The sequence below is a fragment of the Myotis daubentonii genome, chromosome 16, assembly GCF_963259705.1.
Source record: "Myotis daubentonii chromosome 16, mMyoDau2.1, whole genome shotgun sequence".
Taxonomy (NCBI): Eukaryota; Metazoa; Chordata; class Mammalia; order Chiroptera; family Vespertilionidae; genus Myotis; species Myotis daubentonii.
This window is the reverse complement of record NC_081855.1, coordinates 45,760,566-45,787,348: the sequence shown is the minus strand read 5'-3', so window position 1 is coordinate 45,787,348 and position 26,783 is coordinate 45,760,566. Positions and strand designations below refer to the sequence as shown.

The window sequence follows — 26,783 nt, the reverse complement described above, 5'->3', positions numbered from 1 at the left end:
AGAAACTTGTTGTTTCCCTGTGATGCTGAAACGTGTCAGTAGGTAACCCCTGGCTCAGTGTAGGACTTGCCACATCCCAGGTAGCTGGGAGGGTGTGTGCCACAGGGCGGACTGGCAGCCTCCAGACAGCGGCACCCACCTCGGCAGGTGACTCCTCATACCTTGCTCTCCCCCATCAGGTCAGACAGGAAGGGCCCCATTCCTCTGGTGGAGGGATCGCCTCCACCTGCCTCCCAGACCCTGGCACCGGGGACACACTCCAAGTAGGTGCCTTTCCTTTGCCCAAACCTCCGGGTTAGGTCTTTCCTGCCGCCCTCGCTCCCCATCCTTCCCTCGACCTGATGTCTCCTTAGCGCCATTCCTGCTGTCCCTGGCTCGGCCCAGGGCTTCCCCCACCCTTGAACCTGACCGACGTACACGGGCCTTCTAGTGATTGAGACCTCAGTAAGGGCCTTGGCAGCACTGCCGGGGGGCAAGGTGGGCAGAGCTTTAGATCAGCTGCGGAACTTGCTGTGGGAACGCCCCTCTTCCTGATCCTCGCCCCACTCTGACCCTTCAGATTCATTCATGAACGATATCAAACAAGTTTTAAAAACTGCCACGCAGCCCTGGCCGGGTGGGTCAGTGGAGTGGAGCATCATCCTGTGCACCAAAAAGTTGTGGGTTTAGTTCCTGGTCAGGGCACATACCTACTAGTAGGTTGCAGGTTCGATCCCAGGTCAGGTGAGTACAAGAGGAAACAGATCAATGTTTCTCTTCACATCGATGCTTCTCTCTCCCTACCCCTCCTCTCTAAAAACCAATACAAACATATTTTTTAAGAATATATTAAAAAACAACATGGGAGTCCTGAGCTACCGCAGTAAGGTCAGAAGATTTCATCAACTGAGAAGGAATATTGAAAAAGAGAGTTGGAGAATCAGACTTGAAAGTGTGTATGCCTGTCTGTACCTTCCTATTGCTGCCATAACACATTACCACAAACTAAGTGGCTTAAAACAACACAAACATATAACCTTACAGTTCTGGAGGCCAGAAGTCTGAAACGGCTAAAATCAAGGTGCCAGCAGAGCTGTATTCCTCCGGGGGCTCCAGGAAAGCATCCATTCATTGCCTTTTCCAGCTTCTAAAGCCTGCGGCATTTCTTGGCTCCTGGCCACCTCACGCTGACCTCTGCTTCCATCATCACAGCTCCCCCTGACTCTGAGCCCCCTGCCTCCCTCGCATAAGGACCCTTGTGATTACATTGGGCCCCTCTGGATAATCCGGGATAATCTCCCATCTCAGAATCCTTAATCCCATCTGCAAAGTTCTTTTTTGCTATGTAAGGCAACAAATTCACAGCTTCCGGCGATGAGGATGCAAAGATCTTTAGACAGCTATTATTCTGCCTACCACCCTCAGAGAGAAATTATCTAGTGGATTTGAGTGTTCTGGGCCTTAACCAGGATCCCTTTCATCTGTACAGTTTTCAGAGTACTGACACAACTTTTTTTTTTTCCTTCTTGCAGTGATCCTGGGAGTCAATGAAGGCGGAGGTGTTGAGGCCATTCTGTAAGGGAAGTAGATGAGACTGGGGGTGGGGGGAGCACGGTGCCTGGGTTACACAGATAGAGGGAGACTAGGGACCGGGGATTTTAATTCAGCATCTTCCCACCTCATCCCTACCACCCCAGTTCCAGGCCATGTGCCCCTAGCACAGTGTTCCCACTGGTGGAACGGGGCAATTCCTCAGGTCCCCCCACAAGCCAGAGGAAGGAGCCTCCCAGGTGAGCCAGCTCCCTTGGCCCTGATTCTGCCCTCAGCAAGCAGCCTTCTCCTGACCAGGACAAGGAGGGAGGGAAGGAGGAAGGGACACAGGCAGAGAGCCTTTCTTTTAATGGAGAGTCTGGGCACAGACCCCAGAACTCAGTATCCATCCATCTCGGTGTGACCTCAACAGCAGCCCAGGCAGATGGTCCCAGGGCCTGTCCTGAAACTCCTGTTAACAGGAGGACACTCTGATTCTTTTTCTTTTTTACATGTATTTTTATTGATTCCAGAAGGGAGAGGGAGAGAGCGATAGAAACATCAACGATAAGAACGAATCATTGATTGACTGCCTCCTGCACGCCCCATACTGGGGCTAGAGCCCGCAACCCAGGCATGTGCCCTGACCGGGAATCGAACTGTGACCTCCTGGTTCATAGCTCAATGCTCAACCACTGAGCCACGCTGGCTGGGCATGATTCTAAGGAAAGTCGTATAGCAAACCTCCCTCCCTGCCCCCCAGATACTGGAAGGCAGCTCCAGGAGTCCATTGACCCTCCTCCAGGCCTCTCTCCATCCCATCCGTTATTAATGATCCACGTGTACCAGCTACTATTCTAGGAACTGGGGTACAGCCGTGAGGCTGACAGGCAAGGCCCCTGCTCCCCCAGAACTTGTGCGTTCGTGGGGGGAAGACAGACCATACAGGAATATGGGCTAAAGACGCTAAGCATCACAAAGCAGGACAAGACAGACAGTAGAGGGTGATGGCCACTCTGTGAGATTTGCATTGTCCCAACTCTAAGGACAGGGAGATGGCCTAGGAAGCAGCAATGCTGAGATGCAAAACCGCATTTTGCATCAAAGTCCCCTAGCTCCTAACCCCTACTCTATGTGACCCCCGGAGGGAATGAGAGCAATTTCATCCCTGAGGCTGAAGTCCTGTCTTCCTGGAAACAGTGTCCAGCGGTGGCCTGACTCCAGGGCCAAGAAGAATGGAAGATTCCTGCTCCATGTTAGCTGAGCAAGTGTCTAGTAAAGAGGGTAATGGCGGGATGGGTTGTTTAACAGGGATAGTGGCCCAGCAGGTGTGGCTCAGTGGTTGAGCATCAACCTATGAACCAGGAGGTCACGGTTTGATTCCCAGTCAGGGCACATGCTGGGGTTGTGGGCTCAATCTCCAGTGGTGGGGTGTGCAGGAGACAGCCCATTGATGATCCTCTCTCATCACTGATGTTTCTATCTCTCCCTCTCTCTCTGAAATCAATACAAATATCTATACTAATAAAAGGGTAATATGCTAATTAGACCAGATAGACCGAATGTCTTCTGGATGTCCTTCTGGACAAAGCCACGGTGGCAAGGGCTGAGGCAGAATGGTTAGGGGCGATCAGGCAGGCAGGAAGATGAGTGGTTAGGAGCCAGTGGTCCTGGATTAGAGAGGGTGCAGGCCAGACTGAGGGACCCCCCTCTCCCCATGCATGAATTTCATGCACCGGGCCTCTAGTATATATATAAAGAAGGCCTCTCTTCCACAGCAGCCCCTGGGCTGGCAACAGTCCCTCTACCCTTGCGCCCACTCCCTTATACGGACCCCTCAAGGCAGAGCTCCAGGCCTCATGTTGGGCGCACCTGGACACCTACGAGCCTCCCGCACACGCCTCCCCTCCACCCCCCAACTCTGCGACCCCAAGCGTCTTTGTGCAGCAGCCCACCAACCTGCCCTCTGGCAGCAGGAGCACCACCTTACCAAAGGCTCAGTGGCCTCACAGAGGCAGCTCCCTCTTCACCCAGCCGGTGGTGGTGGTAGAGGGGGCTGGGGGCTTCAGGACGTTGAAGCAAGCCTGAAGGGCTCTCACGGGCGCAAGCTGTGTCCAGGCCGGGTCCCGGGTCCACAGACTAGTCTCCGCGGGAGGGAAATTCACAACATATTCTTCATTTTCATCTTTTAGGAGCAAGGTCAATGAGAAAGTAAAACACATGTCTTTTTGCTGCCTTACCAGTGTTGTCTGAAACCTAGAGAAGCTATTGAAATTAATGGCTGAAACGAGATAGTTTTTGTCTTCACTTCCTTGTATCATATCACACAGAATCTAAAATGGTCAGGACGACCAAATTCAAATCCAGAGTTGTGGTTTAAGCTCCTCTGCTTTGCATATAGCAAAATCAGAATGAGCTATCTAATGATCTGACACACAGCGTATCCACAGTGTGCTAAGTTCAAAGATTATTTTAATAAAAGGAATAAAAATAGCCCCCCCCCCAAAAAAAAAGGGATGGTGGCTGAATTGAGGGGAATGAACCGGATGTGGAGAGTGAGCCAGGTGTGTGTGTGTGGGGGGTGGGGGGTGGCCAGATGTAGGGCGTGGGATGCAGACGATAGGGGAGAGGGCCAGGTGTGCACGTGGAGGTGAGGCAGAAGTGACAGGATGAACTGGAGGAGGGAGACAGGTGTGAAGGGGATGAGCTAGCTGTGAGGGGTTTGAGAACAGGGGCTTCAGAGGGTGTCTGTCCCTGGAAAGGGAAGATGCAGCCAGTGCAGGAAACACTCGGGGCTCTAGGAGGTTGCTCATTGCTGCCGAGCTGGGAGGAGACGGCTAAAGCTATGGGGGCTAAAGGATGCCTCCCCTCCCCCGATCTTGAACTTGTGTCTTATCCCCTCTGAGCCTTGGTTCCTGCTGTGCCCTCCCCTGGAATGCCTGCCACCCTACGCGCCTGCTGAACTGTTTAGGGCCCACCTCAAATGCCCCTCCTGGAAGAAGGCTTCCCTAACGTCCACTCTGCCTTTTCCAGGTTGTGATTAACCACTAGGCCCCGAGCACACACATCAGAGTTAGCTCTGGGCTAAACTTTGGGTTGGGGCGGCCACAAGGGACAGGCTTCCCTGCTGTGTGGAGTTTACAGTCTCAGAACAAGCCTGACAACAGGCAATCACAGAAACAAAATAATCCCAGAATGTGTTAAAGCTCAGGGACGGGAGGGGGCGGGGGAGGGGGACGAATTGGGTGCAATTATGAAGTTGAGATAACAGAGGGGCTGTTTTAAATTGGGGGTCAAGAACTGAAAGCAGCAGTATGTGAAGGCCCCTACCCTGGGGGGGAGGGGACGTGGGCTGATTTGGGAAGCGGCGGAAGGCCAAAGTGGCTGCAGCGAGCGTGGGCGGAGGGAGGTCACCGGGTGCAACTGAATCCAAGGGGCGCCCTCCGTGGGTTTGTGGCACGAGTGAAAGGAAGGATCCAGTCTTGGCAGAGCAAGGGCAGAGCGAAGGCGGAAGTCCGGGCATTTGGGGAAGGGGCTGGCTCCCCCAGCTCCCGGGGCCTCGCCCCACTCCGCCCCACCTCGCCCCACCTGGCTGGTGATGTCAGGACGCCACTTGTGACGTCAGGGGCGGGCCCCGGGGGGTTCCACGCCGGGCCCCGTGCAGAGGAGGAGCGGCCCTTGGCGGCACGTGAAGCTGATCCGATGAAACCGGTAGCTCCCAAGCCGTCTCCGCCCAAGTTGTTCGGTGCGTGCGCGCCCCCGCGCGGGGCGCTGGTTGCTATGGACGCGGCGGCGGCGGCGGCGGCGGCCGCTGGGCCGGCGCGCGCAGGGTCGAGGGGTCACGGGGTCGCGGGGTCGCGGGGACTGCTGCTTGGCCACCATATCCAGGGTTCCCGCGGGGTAGGACCAAGCTCTCAGGCCGGCAGACACTATGAAATCTCTAAAGAAGGAATCCCGCCACAGGATAACTCCAAACAAATTCTTGGAGGCTGCAGAGAGCTTGAAAGGTTGGCGCTGGCTGCCTTGGGCGCTCAGGAGCCCCGGCAGGGGCAGGGGTGCTTGGATGGGATTCACGACACGGGGCCTGGAGGATGGGGGTGACAGCAGGATGGAGGTAAAGCTCTCTGGGGAATGGGGTACGGGGCCAGGCGTACTCCATACCTTAAGAGATGGTGAACAAGGCGGAGAACCCCTCCCGCCCCCAAGGGAGGGAGCACAGGGCCCTGGGGCCTTGAGGATGGGGACATAGGAAGTGGGGGACTGGCTGAGGCCTCGGGGATCAATTGTTGGGGAGATGGCCTTGGGCAGGAAGGCATGGGAGACCCCTACCTGGAACCATATCTTAGGATGAGACGCAGAAGGGGGATCTGGGTGTGGGAGGGGGAGAGGAAGAGCCAGGGAAGTTTAAGACGAGGAGAGACAGGACATGGGGTCCTTGGGGAAAGAAATTCAGGGAGGAATGCAAGAAACATGTGAGGTGGGCAAACAACCAACCTCAGTGGGATTCTCGGGGGGGGGGGGGGGGTGTACCTAAAAGCCCTGCTGGAAAGCAACCAAGAAATGCTCACTTGGCTAGTTCTATTTCTGACTACCTTTCCCCACTACCTGCGTGCTGGGTGACACCTGCCCGCTTGTTTAACCTGGAGAAAGTCGCTAGACGTGACAGCTTCCTGGCCTCTGCGGCTCCCCTCTGGGTGCCGGTGGGAGAGCCCCAGGGTGCCTGACAGCAGGCTGATCCCCAAGGACATGTTCCCGTTTGCAACTCACCCTCCCTTCCATCTTTTTTTTTTTTTTCGGTTTCCATTTATGGAGGGCCTTGTGGGTGTGGGCCCTGTGCTGGGCAACAAAGGTATTGGTATTAACTGTGTGGCCCCAGCCCTCAAGAAATGAATTCCAGTGACCTCCCGGAGGAGTAACCAGCCACTAGAAATGCTGTAATACAGGCACCTGTAGGCATTAAGGTGGCTTAGAGCACCTGACCCAGTCCTCGGATGGTGGATATAGGAGGGAAGGTTTTTGGAAGAAGGTGACATTTCTGGAGAACCAAAAACAAAATAGAAAGGAGCACTTTACTTCCCCATGTCTAGGGAGCAGCGTGAGCTGAGGCGTGGAACTGTGAGCGTGTATGTATGGCCTTGGCGGCCAGGGCAGAGGGGGCCGGTGTGCAGGAGAGGGAAGGGAGCCAGAGGGGCCCGCGCAGGTGGGTCAGACCATGAAAGCCCACTGTGAGGAGAGGGGTCCGTCGGCTTGGAGTCAAACTAACAGGAGCTTAGCTGATTTTCAGTGGGGCTTTCTTTAATGCTTCTTTATAGTATGAAAGCCCGATTTAGGCTGCATTGCGATGCTGGTTCACGATAGGATCTTTTGTTGTTGCGTTAATCCTCACCCCAGGATATTTTTCCGTTGATTTTCAAAGAGAGTGGGGAGAGACAGAAAGGGAAACATTGATGTGAGGGAGACATATCAATTGGTTGCCTCCTGCAGGCGGCCCTGGCAGGAGCCCCGACCAGGGCCCGGGAGGAGCCTGCAGCCAAGGCACTTGCCCTTGACTGGAATCGAACCCAAGACCCTTCAGTCCGAGGGCCAACACTCTATCCACTGAGCCAAACGGCTAAGGCGCGATGCACTTTTTTAACAGTTAAGAGGAAGAGAGAAGAATAGCTGGTCTCCTTTCCCAAGGGCGGTCAAGGGCTTTTCTAGCTACCACTTACCTAGTCTCTGGAGATCTTATCAGATTTGAATAAATCAAGGAAAGATTTTTCACTGCATATTTTTAACGAGGGGAAGTTGAGTTTATGAAATAGCCCTTGGGTTAATAACATGCACCAGGATGAGGAGGGAGGGAAAAAAGCCAGTGTTCAGTTCCTCTAAATATCTCAGGGGAAGCCTGTAACCACAGCCCCCTCCCCCCATTAGAATACAGCTAACCGAGTGTAATCTTGTAATCTTGTGGCTAGGTTACTCCAAGGTCTCTGAATTATAAGCAAAGAGCAGCAAATATTGTGACTGTAAACATGTTTAGCGGTCCCAGACCTTTTGACTTTCAGGTCTTGTTGCTAAGGCACAGGGGACTCTCCCAGGTCCCCCTCTCCCATCAAGTAAAGCTCTGCTCCGGTAGGGACGGCCTCTCCCTGGGTTCCCCAGCACAACCCTGAGGTCAGAATTCCCTGAAGACTGTCATCAACACAAAAAAATAACATCATTTAGATAAAACAAGAAGCAGAAAGATGGAGACCCGGTTTCTCCTCCCTCTGCAGCTAGCCTCTCTCCCTGCCCACGCCTTCCCTACCCCACCTGAGCACCCTGCTTCCGGCTGCCTGGTCTAGCCCCAGCAGAGGTATCACCTGACTGCCCCACTCCAGGGGGCTGACGTCAGGATCAGCTGTGTGACTCAGCAGGCGCCCCACTCAGCTTGGGTTTCCAGACCAGAGAAGAGGAAATAGCTAGACCTCTAGTCTACACAGTCAGTCGTGAGACGCACTTGGACACTTCAGCATCTTCCTGCAGGCCCTAAAGTGACCGCAGTGGGGTTGTCCTTCCTCCCCGGTCTCCCCAACTTGCCTCCGCCCCGAGAGTCCCCCTGGCTTACCCTCACCGGATGAATCACTCTGAAATGCTGCTTTCATTTCATTCTCCTGGACCAAATCTCCCTGCTGCCGACAGAGGATGAGCAGCTGCTTCTGCTTTGCTTTACAAAAGCCGCCATGGCCTGGTGTCCCCCGTCTCACTCCCACCTCCTCCACCAGCCTCGGTGTCACCACGCCTCTCAAATGCCATACTCCGCCCCGCCTCCACCTTGGCTCCAACTGTGACCCCACCTGGAACACCTCCGTCTGCTGCTCCACCTGCAAAGCCTTCCTGTCCTTCAAGGCCGAACCTAGCCCGCGAAGCTCCCTCTGACCCCTGCGGCTGCTCTCCCGAACCTCTGGCTAGAGCCCTAACTGCATGAGCCACATCCATCTGTTCCTGCTTTGACATGGAACCAAACCCATTATCATCTGTGCCACTAATTTTAGGCCCTTATGCTATGATTCGTGTGTGCGGGTGTCTGGTGTCTTTTTCAGTTTCTCAGCAGAAGGGACCATATTTTAACCTTTTTTTAAAACCATCTTCTCCATACTGCATAGCACCTCCTAGAAGGTACTTGGTAAATATTTTCCAGGGTGAGTGAAAGTTTAAAATGTACGTATGATTTGCAACATTTTGTATAACTAGAACACACCATTTCCTGACCGTATATTAAGAGAACCTTCTCAGATAAGCCTCTGACCAGAGTTCCACTATTCCAGAAATCTGTTTTTTTAAATTCTGTATTGTTTAAAGTATTACACAAGTCTCCTTTTCCCCCCATTGACCTCTCCCCGGCTGCCCCCACCCCCCATATTTCAGAAATCTTCAACAGTGGTGACGTTTTATACATTCAAACACGATCATTAGACACCCCCCAGTAACAAGCACAGAGATGGAGATGTTTAATCCCCTGGGAAGGCATAGAACCAGCCAAGGTGATGGACAGAGGAAGCAGAGGTCCTGGAAAAGAGAAGTAAGACCATAACATTTATAAAAGCAGACCCTCCGTTGGTACCAATTCTCTCTTGGGCTGCCGCAAACTTTGGTGACTGTATAGGTTTTGTAAATCAAAACCCAAGGTGGCACCCCCACACGTGGCAGCGGGTGGGACCAGAGCCACGCGGTTTAGCTGCCGACGCTGCCGAGTTTCCGCCGACCCCATGGCCGAGGAGATGGACTCGGGCCCGTGGGCAGAGCTGAGAGTTATGTTTGGAATGATTCTGGCTTGGGTTTTCTTGTATGTGTGCTGCTTTGTCACCAATTATGCGGGCATTTCCTAAAAAAAGAGACTCTGACTTTGGTAACCAAAACAGCGGCTTTGATGTTTTAGCGAGATTGTCTTTAAAAAAAGGCGAGTGCTGGGAGAAGCAGCGGACAAAACCCAGTTCTGTTTTCAAGTCCCTGAGGTCGGGACTCGGGTTTTCTTTTGATTATTTTCTGAAGGCCTTACCGCAAACCATTCTAGACCAGAGGGCAGCAGACAGGAGGATCCAGCCAGGGAAACGAGATGCATGTGACATGTTAGCCCACCTCTGCGGGAGGAAGGCAGGGAGTGCGTCCTCTTTGGAGAAGGACTGGCTTCTGACATGAGTGCTCCATGCCGGGCTCCGGCCTGGCCCCTGAGAGAAAGAGGCTCAGATCTCTCCAGCTCCATGAGCCACTGTCATCATCAACCGCTTCGTGATTGCAGTAGACCCCTAAGTAACCTCGTCCTCGGTTTTGCACCCCCTAATCTAGCAATTCTCAAAAACCTGTGGGTCGCGACCCCTTTGGGGGTCGAACGACCCTTTCACAGGGGTCGCCTAAGACCATCGGGAAACACATATATCATTACATATTGTTTTTGTGATTCATCACTATGCTTTCATTATGTTCCATTTGTAACAATGAAAATACATCCTGCATATCAGATATTTACATGACGATTCATCACAGTGGCAACATTACAGTGATGAGGTAGCAACGAAAATAATTTTATGGTTGGGGGTCACCACAACACGAGGAACTGTATGAAAGGGTCGCGGCATTGGGGAGGTTGAGAACCACTGCCCTAATCCATTCCTTGCTACGTCATGACCCCCCGGGGCGAGGTCCTTTACACGGCTCACTAAACTCTTGGTGATGTGGCTCCTATGTTCCCCTCTGGGCACGCCTCCCTCCCTCCCACCTCGCTACCCTCCAGCGATTTTAAAAACATGCTTTGCGTTCCAGGGGTGCTCATTCTCTCTTGCCTCTAGGCCTCTTTCTGCTGGTTCCTGTAGACTGCCTGGTCCCCAGACCCTTCCCTTGGTCTATGTTCTCGTCATCGTCCGGTTCTCCATTTAAACGTCACCTCATTAGGAAGCCCTCCTTGACTACCCCCAGAATTGGGTGGGGACCCCCGGCTGCTCCCATAGTTTCAGCCTGACAGCCTCGTCTTCATGGGTGTGTACTCTTTGAAGCCTTATGTTCCCAGAGCCTGGCACATAGAAAATACTCAAACAGTGTGTATTAAATGGTCAGCCATGGATGTCCTGTTCCCCCCAGAGCGTTGGTGTTTGAACCAATGCCTTAAAGAAGGCTGATGCCGCCCTCGCCGGTTTGGCCCAGTGGATAGAGCGTCGGCCTGTGGACTGAAGGGTCCTGGATTTGATTCCGGTCAAGGGCACATACCTCGGTTGCAGGCTCCTCCCCCACCCAGGTCCTGGTCGGGGCTCGTGTAGGAGGCAACTAATCGATGTGTTTCTCTCACATCAGTATTTCTCTCTGTCTTTCCCTCTCTCTTCCGCTCTCTCTCTCTCTAAAAATCAATAGAAAAATATCCTTGGGTGAGGATTAAAAAAAGAAAGCTAATGCCTTCACCCATGAGAATGGATCAGTGCTTGCAGTGGAGGAGGCTGGGACAGCATCTAGCCCAGGTGTCCCAAACCACTGTGCATCTGAGCCACCTACAGAATTTTATAAAACCAGCTCCCCAGGCCCTGGCTCCATGCAGGAGCCAGGAAGCTGTAGTTGTAAAATTCACCTGAAGATTCGGAGGAAGACATTGGACTAATATTTGGGAGCCACTGATTTAGAGTCCAGCTTCCTCTTTTTACAGAAAGGAAGACTGGAGGCCAAGAGAGGTCAAGTGATGTACCCAAGGTTGTCCAGCTTATAAGTAGCACAGCCTGGGGTGGGGGTGGGGGTGGGGGGGGCGGCGGGTGAGGACATCTTTGGATGTCAATTCCAGCTAAGAAGCCTCAGTCAGTGAGGCAGGCCAAGGGCCATGGGTAGGGGAGCCTTTGAGAAAGAACTCCCACTGCCCCAGGCAAGTGCAGCCCAGTGTCCCTGGCAGCCTCTGCTGCCTTGTGGCCAGCTCTGCCTCCCCGCTTCGGGGCCTAATATAGTAGTACTAGAGGCCCGGTGCATGAAACTCGTGCACTTGGGTGGGGTGTCCCTCAGCTCGGCCTGTGCCCTCTCGCAGTCCGGGAGCCCTTGGGGGATGTCCGACAAATGGCTTAGTCCCGCTCCCTGTGAGTCCAGCTCAGGGCTTCTGGCTGAGCGGTGCTCCCGCTGTGGGAGCACACTGACCACCAGGGGGCAGCTCCTGCATTGAGCATCGGCCCCCTGGTGGTCAGTGCGCATCATAGCGACTGGTCATTCCGCCATTCGGTCGATTTGCACATTAGCCTTTTATTAGAGGATATCTATCTAGAAGCATTTGTAACCTCCTGTTTCTCTTCAGAAAAGAAGCAGCGGGCAAAGATCCCTGAACAGTCCACACCCCCCATTCAGGAAGAGCCCGAGCCTGTTAGCAATGTCCTACAAGGAGATGACATTCTGGCCTTGGCCATTAAGACGGAAAACTTGAAGAAGGTAAGGACGCAATCCAGGGAGCCCTTCCTGCAAGAGCTTTTCTCTCCCAGCCTGTGTGTTCTAGAACATTAACCATGTCCACCCTCTCCACCGCCTCCCTCCTCATAGGGCAGGTCTGATTCCATGGAAAAATCCACTGGACCCATGCTTTTTCCACTTCTGCAGCTAAAGGAATGTACTGTGTTTATCTGAGCATTCCCGAGAGTCATATAGAACTGCAGGGGAACGAGAGAATGAGGTGTCTTGCTCCCCACGGAGCCAAGAGCCATCATCCCCATTTCACAGACGGGAAAATGAGTTTAAGGAGCAAAGTCACGAATGCGGGTAAACCTGCTACTCCCTGACCCCAGGCTTTACCTGAAAGAATCGGGCACTTCTCACCTGAACTGTCTGGAGCAGCGGTTCTCAACCTGTGGGTCGCGACCCCTTTGGGGGTCGAACGACCCTTTCACAGGGGTTGCCTAAGACCATCGGAAAACACATATATAATTACATATTGTTTTTGTGATTAATCACTATGCTTTCATTATGTTCAGTTTGTAACAATGAAAATACATCCTGCATATCAGATATTTACATGACGATTCATCACAGTACCAACATGACAGTGATGAAGTAGCAATGAAAACAATTTTATGGTTGGGGGTCACCACAACATGAGGAACTGTATTAAGGGTCGCGGCATTAGGAAGGTTGAGAACCACTGGTCTGGAGGCATAAAATGTTTTTGTTTGTTGTTTTTTTTTAAATCCTAACCAGAGGATATGTTTATTTATGTATGTATGTATATATGTATGTATTTTAGAGAGAGAAGAAGGGGGAGAGGGAGAGAGAAACATCAATCGGTTGCTTCTCCTACATGCCCTAATGGGGATCAAACCTGAAACCTAGGTATGTGCCCTGACCTGGAATCGAACCCACAACCTTTAGGTATACGGGCCAATGCTCAACCAACTGAGCCACCCAGCCAGGGCATAAAATGTTATTTCCCCCCTTGAAGACATTATTAAGTCTCTTGTCTGTTGCAGAGGCGCTTTCCTCGACAGAGCATATGGACAGAGCGGGAGAAACAGATTTGTCCGCCTTCAGGAATTCCACAAAGGCTGCGGACAGAGGCGACGGGGTGTTTCCTCCTCCCGATCTCAAGTGGAATTCTCCTCTGTTTTGTTTCTTTATAGCAACACATTCCTCGCTTTATTGAAACAGCAGATAAATCTGACATTACCCAGAAATTTCTCATCCGTAAAGTCAAACCCAAGGATCCTGGGAGGAAGGTCTGCCACTTTGTAGCACACCCTGCCGCTCCAGATGCCACCACGAGGCCCCTGGACTACTCTGGTAGGTCCGCCCCAGCCCCGTCGCCGCTGGTCTCTGAATTCGTGGGTCAGCCTTGAAAGAAAGTGGGGGCGGGAGGGGGGGTCTCCGTCAGAAAGCGGCCCCCAGGAATCATGTACATCCGCTCGCTGCAGCTTGTCTTTCCCCTCCTCTCCCCTCTCCCCAGGCCCCCGTGAGAGTTTCTATAGCGGCGACCAGATCCTGCCCCACCACATCCTGGGCAGTCTCCACGACTTCAGGAGAATTGCAGTTGCTCAAGGGAACATGGAGGTTCGTTTGTACAGAGCTGCCTGGACGGGACAAGTCACCGAAACCATTCCAGTCTCACACCTGGCAGAGCCAGGCAGGCCTGGGGTTAAAAAGACAGTCTAGTGCCTGGGCCCCAGAGTCTGAAGTGATAAGTGACCCCCCACCCCCACCCCCGAGCTTCAGCCCAAGTCAGGAAGTCACTCTGAGGACACAGAGGTGCCGTGGGGAACCCAGAGGCAATGGCGTGCGTGGCTTGGTTAGACTGAACCCAGAAAGGCATCAGGGTTCCGGGCCTGTGCTCCCTGACCGCCTTCTGCTCCCCTGTGCACCGGCTCCGTTTTCCCTTCTCCAAACTCTGGCCTGCGCTCCTCTGTCCCCAGCTCCAGGGCCACACCAAGGGCCTGTGTGTGTCTGACTTTCCCAGCCTGCGGTGCTGCTCGCTGTCTCGGCTCCTTCGCTTCCCTGGTTCCCAACGAAGAATCTCATTGGCCAGGGGCTAGCCTGGGGTCATCTAAAAAGGGCCCAGTCACCCTGCAGGGGCGGGTGTCCATGAGCATCCGTCGGAAGACAGACACACGGAAAGCTTTGGGACACAGCCTCAGCGCGAGGTCCCCATTCTAGGGGGTGGAGACTGGCAGCCATTTCCAAGGCCCCCCCCCCCCCCCCCCCCGGTTCTGGGACCCGTTTTCTGTCACTCCCAACCTTCGGCTCCTGAAGAGGCGGGATCCTCAGCAGAGTGGGGCGGACGGCAGGGATGTAGGCCTAGAGCGGTCTCGGCTCAGCCCCAGCGCCGCGCCTCTCACCACCCTCCACGCGCACCCTGTGCTTTTCAGCTGGCTGAGCTGGTCCGCACCCCGCCCTGCCTGATGACCCTCGACCCAGCTGCAGAAGAGCCGAAGCAGGAAGCCCCCAAAGAGGAGAAGCCACCTCCCTGGGCCCCACCTCCCCAGCACAACTTTATGAAAAACTGGCAGCGCAACCTGGCCCTGTGGAAGAGGCAGCAGGAGGCCCTCAGCAGTGAGCAGAGGATGGGCGCCCGCCGGGCCCGCCCGGCACCCAGGCCCTGCTGCCCGGCGTGTTCTCTCCCTGCGCCCGTCCAGTGACGGCCTCGGGCTGAGCGCGTGGCGCCTGCCGTTCACTCACTCCCCGGTGTCTCTCCCTTGGCGGGTCCTGGGATCAGTCAGGGGTGGGGCTGGCCGGTGCTGAGTGCCGGGCCCCTGTTTGCTGCGATTCGGTGGAGGGGCTGCATTCTCGGCTCTTCTCTCTAGGACTCCTGAAGAAACCTGTCGGCGAGCTGCTGATGCACATCGGGGAGACCTACAGACAGATCCAGGAGGAGCGGGCGGTCATTGACCGAATCTTGCCCACACAGCATGATGGGAAGGTAAGGACGGTGCTCCCGCGTGCCCCGTGAGGAGGGGGTCGGGACACGGATGGCTGCCTCGGCGTGCACAGCGGGGAAGCGTAACAAATCTATCCACTGCAAAGCAGCGTTAAGCCCTAAGGGCCTTTAGTAAAATGACGTTATTGGTCCTATTATTGGGCGTTCAGGGACCGGTCAGTTACCTAATCCAGCCTGTGGTGGTCCGTGGTGGTGAATGTGAGGAGCAGGACAGCACAGGCCCTGAGTTCTTAGAACTGCCTTAGTGTTCCCTCTCGAAGGCCGAGGCCCCAGCTTCTGGACCATCCAGGGTCCCCTGTTGTGTCTGGCGTGCGAGTGCAGTGGCCGCGCCACCCACGCTGTCTGGGGCCAGGAAAAGGCTATCGAAGGGCGTCCTGAGAACAAGAAAGCGTTTGCTTCTCCTGCTCTCCCGGCTGCAGTGAGCCCCCAGAGCGAGCGTCTGTTGTCTGCGGTGCCCCGTCTCCCGGGCCCCCCACCAGCCCCTCGCCAAGGTGTCCAGGGGACCTGACTTGTCTGCCCATCCTTGCCAGTGCTCTGAGGAGTCCAGTGGGTTCTGGAGTCGACTGGAATACTTGGGGGATGAAATGAGGGGTCTGGTCATAACGAAGACAAAAAGTCAGCGTGGCCGCCTGGAGCCCATCACTCGCATCAGGAAGCCGTACTCCATCCAGGAGGAAATGGGTGAGGAGTGGGGCACCTGGGGCGGGGGGGGGGGGGGGAGGCAGACAGTGTGGCCCTGGTATGGCACCTACCGGGGATCAAGCCCCCTAACCCTCCGGAGCTCCAGTCCCCACTTCATTTAGACAGTGATACATGGAAGAGGGGGCGGAAGGGAGTGAGATGGAGGCTCTAGGGCTGTGTGGCAGCCTGGCAGGCGTGAACCACTGTGGCCGCTGAGCACATGGAATGAGATGTAAGTGTAAACTATGTACTGATTCATACGAGAAATGCCTATATATATAAAAGCCTAAGCAACCGAATGACAGAACAACTGGTCAACAGGTCGCTATGATGCACACTGACCACCAGGGGCAGACACTCAACACAGGAGCTTCCCCTGTGGTCAGTGCTCTCCCACAGCCAACCTTCCACGGCCCCTCCCCCTCCCCTGGCCAGCCGGCCCGATGGCCCTGATCGGGTCAGCTGGCCAACCTCCTGCAGCCCCTCCCCCGAGCCGGACAACCTCCCGCGGCCCCGATTGGCCCTGATCGCTGGCCAGGCCGAGGAACCCCACCCATGCACAAATTCATGCACTGGGCTAGTCTTATTAATAATTTTAATACAGATTACATGTTGAAATGATAATATTTTTGATGCATTGGGTTAAATGGAAATGAATTCCCCGTTTCTGTTTACCTTTTCCAACCATCTAGGCCAGAGATTGGCAAACTGCGGCTCGCGAGCCACATGTGGCTCTTTGGCCCCTTGAGTATGCCTCTTCCACAGAATACCACGTGCGGGCGCACACGTACAGTGCGATTGAAACTTCATGGCCCATGAGCAGAAGTCGGTATTTTGTGGAAGAGCTACACTCAAGGGGCCAAAGACCTGCATGTGGCTCGCGAGCCGCAGTTTGCAGACCACTGATCTAGGCAATTTTAAATTACGTGCCTCTCATTTGTGGCTTGCGTGCTGTTTCTATTGGGTAGCGCTGCATTAAGGGCTGCCAGGGTTCAGAGCAAGCTATTTGGCCTCTCTGGCCCCCGTGTCCACATCTGTGAAACACCGGCGAGGCTGTGAGAGGGTGAAATGAAGCATGGTGTTTATTAAGAGGTTCTGGCCCGCTGCTAAACACTCAGTAAAAGTAGCTGCTGTTGTTTTTATGCATCATCATCCGAAGATGTGGTGGTTTGGGAGCTCATTTTGCAGGAGTCCTGTGTAGGGTGGCCAAGGTGTAGGAATGGGGCAGGAGGACTGGAGCCCAGCTGCACAGGGAAGCCATATCTCCCCCCTCCCCGCCCCCACCCCCCCCCCCGCCCCCGCCAAACCCGCCTCACCCCCATCTCCTAGAGATGGTGCTGGGAAGGGTGTGTTCAGAGCTCTTGAGACTGAGGGGAAGGGGACACGGCAGCGGCCTGCACTGAGGGTCCTCGGACCCTGCGGCAGGATTGCTGGCCCGGAAGGACGCGCGGTACCGCTACACCTGGGACCGGAGTCTGTTCCTCATCTACCGCCGCAAGGAGCTGCAGCGCGTCATGGCGAAGCTGGGCTTCAGCCAGCAGGTTGGTCCTGTCTCCGGGCCCTGTCCGAGGCCCCTGAGCGGGCACCTGTCTTCAGTCAGCTCACCTTTCCTTTCTTGGTCTCTCTGAGGATATTGATGGCCTGGAGGTGGTGGGCAGAGGGCAGCCTTTCTCAACGGTTACAGTGAAAGACTTTTTAGTGTTTGAAAAGAGCCAGAGAAGTTCCTCTGGAGACTTAAGGAACGCGTGAGTCGGCCTGGGCCCTGGGGAGAGAGTTTGGGGAGCGGGGCTCCCCTCCGATGCTGCCGCTCCCGCTCTAGCCCATTCCAGCGCCTGTGCTCGCTTCCCCGTGGCCATCCGCTCCCTCCTAGCAACCAGCTCCTAAGGGGGATTTCCCAGACATTCCTTCGCTGGTAAGGGGGCGCTCCGGGGGTTCCGTGCCTCAGTGACAAGCAGCACTGTGTGTCCAAGAACCTCCCGCCTGCAGGAAGGGAGCCGGACAAGGCCGAGCTCCGGGGAAGCTGATGACGCCCCAGGGGAGGGCAGAGCTGGCAGCCACTGCTGGGGGCTCCGTGCGTGCGGCAAGAGGATGGCAGCCTCGGGGAAAACGCACCATTGGTTTTCCTTACAGCGATTTATTGACCCATTACCAGGAGGCGGCCCCCATGCCTATTCTCGGCCCTTCTCTGCTGTTCTGCGGGAAGCCGGCCTGCTGGATCCGGGGCAGTAACCCGCAGGACAAGGTAAGCCTGCCTTCGCCCTCACCCATCTGCCGTCCGGATGGGCCTCCCTTGGGGGCAGTCTCAAGGTGACCGGCCGCCACAAGGAGCCTGCCGCCTCCTACGAGCATTTGTGCCTGGCCTTGCACTCAGCATGTCTGAAAATGGGAACAGCAGTGCTAGCTCGACCCAGAATAAGATCACAAGGCTGAAAGGAGAGAGTCACAAGCCACCCCGTTTGTGCCTAGCCCCCAAGAATGTATGTAAGCAAACTTCTCCCCTTGGGCGTGGCTCTACGAAGCTTCTACAGTATTCTGTGGGTGCTGAGGAGCAGACATGTCCATCAGGTACAACATCTGCTTTGTTCTCTCATCTTACCGTCGATGGCACCTCGGGGACAGCCGCTCTCGGGGTAGGACCCCCCTCTGTCTGAGAGCAGCCAGGCCCCGGAGGCCGGGGACAAGGGGCCATTCAGCGCCAGACCCAGAAAAGTCCCTGGCAAACTGGGATGAGTTGAACCTCCCAGGCCAGGGCCTCCCTCAGAGACGTGTCTCAGGCCTCCTCCTCCTGCAGAAGCAGATCGGCATCGCTGTCCGCCTGACCTTTGAAACCGTGGAAAGGGAGAAAACGTCTTCGGAACTGACGGTGGTCAATAATGGCACCGTGGCCATTTGGTATGACTGGCGGCGGCAGGTCCAGCCGGACGCTTTCCAAGACCTGAAGAGAAACAGGACACAGCAGTTTTACTTTAATAACCGGGAAGGTACCTAGGAGACGCGGCCCCAGCCACCTCGATGTCCAGAAGCTGACATCTAGCGAGTTCAAGCCCCTCTTCCCTGCCTCCCCCCTTCTGTTTCCTCCGTGACGCGTGTTATCTCCCAACTGTTCATGTCTGTTGGGGGCAGGGAGGTGAGCCCCGGGGGAGGGGGGCATTCTAGGGGTTCAGGTACATTGCACAGACCTGAGGCTGGGAGGACCAGCTGCGCCTGCTTCCGGGGGCTTTCCCGTTTCAGCACTGAAAGTCCCCCAACCCGGGAAAGCCCTCCTCCCAGGGCAAAGCCGGACGGTGGGTCACCCTGCCTGGGGCTCAGTTACACGTATCCCCAGAGGCTTAGGGCCCAGCCACCTGCGGACACGCAGGCGTGGGGCTCAGAGAGCTCCTTCTCGGTGCACACCCCTGTCTCTGCCCCCTCAGGTGTGATTCTGCCCAGAGAAACGAAGACCTTCACCTTCTTCTTCAAGTCTGTGAATGCCGGGATCTTCCGGGAATTTTGGGAGTTTGGAACCCACCCCACCCTGTTAGGGGGTGCCGTCCTGCAGGTCAATCTCCACGCCGTCTCCCTGGCCCAGGACATTTATAGGGATGAGAGGACGTTACTGGAGGTAAGGGAGCCCGGGCCTCGGCCCCGCGTGGACATCAGCCAGGTCCCTCTGGCGTCCGTCCTAGCACTGCCTGCAGGGGTCTTGCTTCTCTCGGCCAGTCTTGCTCAACAGACCCCCTCCCAGGACTTGGTGAGGTAAAAGATGGGTGGGCAGGCAAGAGTGGGGCGGTTTCGAGCCCCACCATCCCTGGCTCCCACCGCCAGGAAGAGATGGGACTGGGCCTTCAGGCGCAGACTGCGTGGAAGTACTTGAGCACAGACCCAAGGAACGACCCTCCCCCGGGTACTGTTTTTGTCCCCTGCTGTTTGGTACCCTCCAGTGGAGTTGCCTTTAACTGGCAAGACTTCAAAACCACAGAGAGCAATTTACCCAGGGGGCGGGGGGGGCCGGCACCCAGGAGTGAGTGTGAGGTGGGAACTGGGCACCTGCTGGGCCCCCACCGCGTCCATCGCCTGGCCGCCCAGTGTTGCTCTTTGTGGGGTTCCCTGGAAAGCTGTGCTTTTCCGTTCACTGTGGTCCCCAAACACGACCCGGCTGCTTCGGCCAGGGCTCAGCCTGCGGCGATCAGAGATAATCTTGACACATGCAATGTCTGCTTTGTTTGCTAGTCTAGGACTGGCCTCTCTCGAGATGAGCCTGTTTCTGTGATACTGGCTGTGTGGCCAAGTCACATGCTCAGCGAGGCCCGAACCGTGCTGCCCCTGCAGGGGTCTTGGCCTTCCTAATCTATGGGAAATGTCGCCGGACCTCCTGGCCCCTCAAGGGAGCAACTTCTCTGGGACTGGTTCCTCCTCGGGGTCCTTTCAGCCTCTTTTAGGGAGCAAGGATGTTTGGGGAGACCCAGGGAGTTTTGAGTCTGGGAATAGTTGTGTGTGTGTGTGTGTGTGTGTGTGTGACAATGGCAGGAACTTAACCCCTAGGAAGGCACAGAGCCCCGAGGGACCTGGCTCCCCTTGGGGTGCAGCATGGGTTTCGAAGGCCTGAGCTGTCGTCTCGTGCCACCTTTCCTCCCGCAGAAGGAGCTGGCCTCCCACGAGGCAGTCACCATCGCGCAGAGCATGCTGCAGGAGCTGCTGGGCGGCATCCTGACCCCCGAGCGCGTGCCGTCTCCCGTGGACGCCTACCTCACGGAGGAGGACTTGTTCTACCACAGGAACCCCCAGGTACAGCCCCGCACTGGCCCCCGCCCCGTGAGTGCCCTGGGGGGGAGGAATAGCAACCCCCCCCCCCACGCGCCAGGACCTGTGCTGAGCGTCTTCCATGAGAAACTCACTTCACTTCCCAGCAGCCCTGTGAGATGGGCACTACTTCTTTTTTTTTTTAAGCATCTTAATATTTTTATTTATATATTAAAAATTTTTTCTTATTGCAGTTTACATTCAATAGTACTTGGTACCAGTACAGCTTGGTGGTTAGACAATCATATGCTTTACGAAGTGTTCCCCCTGCTATTTTCAGTACACAACTGGCACCATGCATAGTTGTTGCAATATTATTGACTATATTTATATGCTGTATTTTACGTCCCCATGACTATTCTGTAACTAGCAATATGTACTTTGCAGTCCTTTCATACTTCTCTTTTCTAAAAAAAAAAAAACAACAACAAAAAAAACTTTATTGTTGAGAGTATTACAGATGTCCCCTTCCCCCCTCACCACTGCCCCTGTCCACCCAGTTCCTGCCCCGCCCCAGGCCTTCACCACCCTATTGTGTGTGCCCATAGGTAATGCATATGTGCACGTAAGATCTTTAATCTCTTCACCCCCTCCCCTCTGAGACTCGTCAGTCCGTTCCATGTTCCCATGGAGACGGGCACTATTTCTGTCCGATGTCACCTGGGGGAAACGGTGGCCGAGGGAGGTTAAGTAACTTGCCCAAGATCACGTAGCTCCTAAGTGGAAGCTTGGTGAGAACAGTGTCACCACCTCCTTCGTTCAAACCCAACGTTACTTGGAAGCTCCCATGCAAAACACCGCTTGAAGTTGGAGATGCTCAGGTTGCGGGGGAAGAGGGGACATCCTCTGGCTAGAGCCACTCCTGCTGGTCCCTTCCCTGCCTCCTCCATCCGTGCTCTTCAGGGAATGGGGAAACCGGCCCCGGTCCACGGGCTCTGGGTGCCCCCGGCCCCCCCAGCCCAGCCTCCCCGTCACGTGTCTTCCCTTGCCTCTGCTGCAGCTGCATTACCAGCACCAAGTCGTGCAAAACCTGCATGTCCTGTGGCACCAGTGCATGGTCCTGCCCTACAAGGCCGAGGAAGGCAGGCCAAATGACGACGAGCACGCGGGCCCCCGGGCCTGGGCGGCCAGGACCCAGCCAGGCTATCTGAACAAGTCCCCGGTGCAGGCGGACTCTTTGACCTGCCCCAAGGGCTCCGCCTTGGAGCCCCAGCAGGAGAATGCGTCCTTCAAGGAACCCCAAGAAGGTTTCAGGCCCCAGAGGGTCCGAGTCGGGGCCAAGACTTCTCCGTGGAAGAGCATCATGGAGGAGATCCTGGTGGAGGGCAGCCGGGACTGGGACAGCACCAAGAGCCCCTGGGAGCAGGCGGGCCTCCCGCCGCCCGAGTGGAACCTCTGCCTGGAGGACTTCAGGGAGGTGGGTCCCTGACGCTGAAGGCGTGGGCGGGGAAAACAGCTCTGGCGCAGCGGGGTGAGGGAGGGCCCCAGCAGTGCCTCTTGCCCCCACGGGCCCAGAAAGAAAACCTCCCGAGGGCCCGGAGAGAGCCGTCTCGGGGGTCATCTCTTTCTGTCTCCCTCTCTGATCCTGGCAAACCTTGCAAAAGGGATTCGTGGGAACAGATTTCTGAAGGAGGCCCCAGGCTCCCACAGAAGGCAACCCCAGACAGGTTCCCCATGGCTACATCGCCTCCCGCACCCCTGTCCTCACAGCACCACCCCCGTCACTAGAGGACACGGGACCCTTGGTGTCCCGGGCACAAGGGTTGCTCATGGTACCCGTGACCCTGCCAGGAAGTGATGATGCTCCCCGAGGAGAACCAGAGAGAAGATGCCCTCATCAGGCTCAACAAAGCAGCCCTGGAGCTGTGCCAGGGGGAGAGGCCACTGCAGTCTGACCTCCTGTACCAGATGTGGTAGGTGCCCCACCGGGCCAGCCAGCCTCATCTCCTCCCCTTCGTGGCACCGGGCCAGGGTGCTCCGCAGGCAGTCCCAGCATGCAAGGGGGCGGAGCTCCCGAGCTCAGGCCGCCGAAAGATGCTCCCACGGTCCGTGCTCGGCACCTGCCGCAGCCGCCCCTGCAGCCACCTGCTGCTCCCTGCGGAGCCCTTACAGCGGAGCAAGCACCTGGACCTTCATTTGTTTCTCATCCTTTGTTCCTTCTCAACGAGCAGAGGAATGAACGGAGGAGAAGCCAGAGGGGGTGAGAAGAGGGGCGTATCCCACAGAAAGCCTCACTTCTCGGTTATCGGCCTTCCTGTCGCCGGTTTGGAACTTGTGTGGAAAGGCTTGGGGTGGGGGTGGGGGATAAGTGTTCGCAAGGCCCTCAGAACATCACTGGGAGCCTGGAGCCGGGAATCTCGATCAAGGTCCAGCCACGGTTTCAGACGCCCAGGTGCTGGTGAGGATGCTGGCTGGACAGGGGCATGGCATGTCCCTGGCAGCTCCTGGCACCAGTGTCTTGGAAGGGAAGGATCGAAACCTCTGCAGGTTCCAGGGCAAATGAAGGGCGATGGCTTCTCTCCAGTGTGTCTTGTCCTCTAGTTTTCAGCTGTGGCGGGACGTGATTGACGGCCTGGTGATCTGCTCCCTGTGGCTGAGGGCTCTGCTGGGCCTGCCTGAGAAGGAGACCACCTATCTGGACATTCCGGAAGAGCTCGGTCAGACTCCTCGCCGCCTGCCTGCACGCAGTCTTCCCCGTCCCGCTGCCTCCGCCCTGCACACCCTCTGGGGGAACCTCTGTTGATCCATGGAGTAGGCCCCTGCTCGCCTTTTATCTGTTGCCAAGGTTTGGAACCCAGAAGTGACCTTAGCATCACCAGGGTTCACGTCCCTCGTTTTACAGACGGAATCTCAGAAGGATTAAAGGGTTTGCCCGTCCCGTCCATGCGGGAGCGGCGGAGCCGGGACGAGAAGCAGGCCCCTTGCCCCTGCCCGCAGTCCCGTTCCACAGGGCCATCCACCCGCCCCTGAACCCGGGGCTCTGCTCCTCGTCTGTGGGAATTCTCTCCAGGCAGCCGAGAGCGCTGGGCTTTTCCTGCCTCCCGCCTGTGGGCGCAGCCAGGCCACAGTCCACACTGTCTTCCACTCACCCCCCTCAGATCAGAAAACACCTTCCGCCATAGAGACGAAGGTGACTTCTGGGAGAGCTGGGAAGGAGGACCGGAAAGGGGCGGCCCAGGAAAGGAAGCAGTTGGGAATCAAAGATAAAGAAGATAAGAAAGCAGCCAAGACGCCAGGGAAAGAGGCAGGTTCCGGACACGGTCTGGCCCGGGGCGACACGGGGCTCTCGCAGGGGCTGTTCTGGAGCAGGTCCCGGACCCCCTCCGGAGCTCACGAAGGCGACGCGTGTCTCCTCTCTCCGAGCAGGACCGTTTGAACAGCAAGAAGCTGAAGGCAAAGGACGACAAGAAACCTGCGAAATCTTCCAGTCGGGACAGGCTCAACGTGGAGGACCCTGCCCCCGACATCATCGTCACATCTCAGGAGCCCATCGATCCCCTGGTCCTGGAGAAATACTCCCAGAGGATGTACATGGAGGTGAGGGCACGGCCCAGGGCTCCGCCCTCCTCTCCCTCGCACCCGTTCCTTCTGCAAATGATAAGCGCCTACTGCATCCACAGTGGAAGCGGCGCTGCCCTTGAGAGGGGCAGCCTATTGTGTGAGACAGACTTCGCGAGTGGCGATGAGCACTGAGGAAGAGAGAAACAGACCAGAGCCAGGGAGACGACAAAAGGCCCAGGGGGAGCAGCGGGCGGGGGGTGCTCATCGAAAAGGTGACATCAAACAGACTTGAAGGAAGGTGGGGGAGGCCCTGTGGACCCCTGAGGAGCAGTGCCCTAGGGAGAGGGAGCAACGAATGCCAGGGGAGGGAGGAGCCAGGAGGACAGCGGGCAGAGGGGCCACCAAGAGGGGCAGGTCATGTGGGGCTTTGTAGGCTATGTGAGGACTCGGGGTTTTTCTGAGTGAAACGAGAAACCATACAGGGATTTGAATAGAAGAGGGACATGGTCTGACGTTGGGGAAACAGACTCAGTGTGTCAGAGGGCATCTTGGCCGGCGTGTTCCTTGGGGGGAACACCACGCCGAGTGGATTTCTAGCAAGCGAAAGGGTTTTGAAACCCCAGAGAGACTTCATGGCAATGCCCTCTTAAGCAGGAGGCCCTGAGAAACTCACCGTGTGCTGCGTTGGGTTTGCAGTTACAGTTGCTGTTCGTCTCGGGGGCGGGGAGGGGGGCGGTCTACAAAGCCACATTCAGTCTGTCCGTCTCACGGCAAGGCTTGGTCCTCCTCTGGCGTGGACAGCTGGGTGGCGGGGATTATGTCTGCACTGTGGGGACACCCTGGATCTCATTTGATCAGAAGCCCCAGATGCTGCTGGTGACATCCCTGAGATGTCTAAAGGCTGATGGAGGCAAGTTACCGTAGGTCTCTGAGGACCCGTGCGGTGGCCTTTCTCGGCTTTCTGAAATTAAGAATCAACTTGCTGAGGCGTGTGTGGTCCAGCCCACTTAGGGAACAGTTTTGGAAACGTTTCAGTATGTGGGTCTGTGATCTTACAGGAAGGAAAGTTGGCGCCTGTGAGGCCAGAGTAGGATTGGGCCACCCCAAGGGAGTAAATGGGCACTGCTCCCCGGACCCCAAGAATTGCCCCTTTAACCATCCTGGGCCCCAGTGTCCCCATACGTCCCAGGGCCCCGACTGGTTTGAAAAATGCAACTCCTTGCAAAAACCAAAGTTCTACAGAAATTCTCACCACACGGGTCTTGTCCCCTCTCGAGCTGTTCTCAGTGTGGAGTGAGCATGCCCGCCCTCGTAGCACAGTGGGTGCTGCCTCGCGGAGGTGTTTTCCACAGAGCAAGCCGTTGCCTGTGACGTGTGTCCTGTTCTTCCAGGTCTATGGGCTGCTGGACACCATGGTGACGGACCTAATGGTTCTGGCTGATGAGCTCAACCCCCAAAGGGACGTTGAGCAGCCTTTGCGTCCTTGCACTTGACTCAGGTGCCCAAGCAGCCTTCTGGGCAACTGGTTAACAAACAAATCAATAAAGAGCCTTTAAGTTCCTACCACTTCCCTCAGGCTTCATGTCGTGAATGCCGCCTCCTTGATGAAAGCAGCTCATTGCCCAGGTCCTCCCAGGTGGTCCCACCTGCCGTCAGGCCTACCCCACCCCACCCTGTCTCAGTTCCTGGAGTCACCCAACAGGCAGAGAGAGGAACGCACCTGGGGAGGTGATGTGTGGGATGATGAACCTCAGAGCAAGTGGGTAGCAGGAGAAGGAATGGAGTGGATGGGAGGACAGATAGCATCACCCCTCCTCGTTCCTGTTCCTGGCCTTCCTTGCCCCACACGTTTGGGGTAGCAGTTCCCAGAGCAAGGTCTTCCCCAAGTGTCATCACCAAGTGTGACAATGTATGAGACTCGGAAACTAGACGCCCTGGGACCTGGCTCCCTGAGACCCTCCCACTGCAGCTGGGGCCGAGGGCCCTGTCCCAGTGTCTGAGGGCGTGCTCGCCGTCCTCTTCACCCCTAGAGGCTGGATCCGTTTGTCCTCAGCCAGAGGTTACTGTTCCGGGTTTCAGCGTGTGATCCTACAGCAGTGGTTCTCAACCTTCCTAATGCCGCGATCCCTTAAGACAGTTCCTCATGTTGTGGTGACCCCCAATTTCATTGTTACAAATTGAACATAATTAAAGCATAGCGATTAATCACAAAAACAATATGTAATTATATATGTGTTTTCCGATGGTCTCAGGCGACCCCTGTGAAAGGGTCGTTCGACTCCCAAAGGGGTCGCGACCCACAGATTGAGAACCGCTGTCCTACAGGAAGGAAAGCTGGCACCTGCTAGACTCAGTGGTTCTCAACCTGCAGATCAGATATTTACATAAGGATTCATAACAGTAGCAAAATTACCGTTATGAAATAGCAACGAAAATAATGTTATGGTTGGGGGTCACCACAACATGAGGAACTGTACTAAAGGGTCGCGGCATCAGGCAGGTTGAGAACCGCTGGTAGAGCCTCTGGCCTCCTTGCGCCACTTTTCTGCCTTAAAACCGCCTCTGGGCTTTACCCTCCGCCCCTCGCTGGGAGAAATGTGAAGTGGGCAAGAGAGGGCTCTTGGGGAGAAAGGCGCTGTTAGCGCAGACTCAGTACCATCCTTGTTCTCTGGCCAGGCTCCCTGTGTGGAGTGGGCCCCAGGCTCCCCGAGTCTGACAAACAGCGTTGCTAATGGTGGGCTTGTTGCCCGAAGTGCCGATGGAGCAGAGGTGGGAGCGGGAGGCTGAGGGGGTGGCCACAGTCTCCCACCAGCGTGGTTTTGCATTCAGTGCTTCTGCTAAGGAAGGACCTCGAGGGCCTCCTTCCGTTGAGGCAGAGGGGGAGGTTTAGAGAGAGCAGAGCACTTCCTGTTGTCGAGGC

The 26,783-nt window shown here is 55.9% G+C and overlaps 1 protein-coding gene across 4 annotated transcripts; it reads left to right on the top strand.

The window, feature by feature from the left end:
• The first annotated feature begins 4,912 nt into the window (after positions 1–4,912).
• MYCBPAP (MYCBP associated protein) lies at positions 4,913–25,391 on the top strand. 4 transcript variants are annotated; one of them, XM_059670628.1, is made up of 19 exons: positions 5,335–5,516; positions 11,786–11,916; positions 13,095–13,254; positions 13,418–13,521; positions 14,334–14,517; positions 14,769–14,884; positions 15,433–15,583; positions 17,009–17,124; positions 17,213–17,328; positions 17,714–17,825; positions 18,375–18,564; positions 18,997–19,184; positions 20,201–20,347; positions 21,363–21,779; positions 22,154–22,275; positions 22,904–23,019; positions 23,461–23,606; positions 23,729–23,899; positions 25,255–25,391. In XM_059670628.1, exons 1-19 carry the CDS (start codon positions 5,441–5,443, stop codon positions 25,354–25,356), a joined length of 2,865 nt encoding a protein of 954 aa, XP_059526611.1. In that variant the 5' UTR covers positions 5,335–5,440; the 3' UTR covers positions 25,357–25,391. The 4 variants fall into 4 exon arrangements, 3 of the variants coding, with proteins under 3 accessions (XP_059526608.1, XP_059526610.1, XP_059526611.1); XR_009449286.1 differs by lacking the exon at positions 5,335–5,516 and adding an exon at positions 4,913–5,254 and having other exon boundaries at positions 23,461–23,899; XM_059670625.1 differs by lacking the exons at positions 5,335–5,516; positions 25,255–25,391 and adding an exon at positions 4,913–5,254 and having other exon boundaries at positions 23,461–24,084.
• The last annotated feature ends 1,392 nt before the right edge of the window (positions 25,392–26,783 follow it).

What these genes read in the sequence shown, in the direction of transcription:
- MYCBPAP (XM_059670628.1), top strand. Translation starts at nt 5,441, where the DNA reads ATGAAATCTCTAAAGAAGGAATCCCGCCACAGGATAACTCCAAACAAA. An exon ending in CTCCATCCAGGAGGAAATGG is followed by an intron (nt 15,584 to 17,008) that starts GTGAGGAGTGGG and finishes ACCCTGCGGCAG; the next exon opens with GATTGCTGGCCCGGAAGGAC. An exon ending in TTACTTTAATAACCGGGAAG is followed by an intron (nt 18,565 to 18,996) that starts GTACCTAGGAGA and finishes CTGCCCCCTCAG; the next exon opens with GTGTGATTCTGCCCAGAGAA.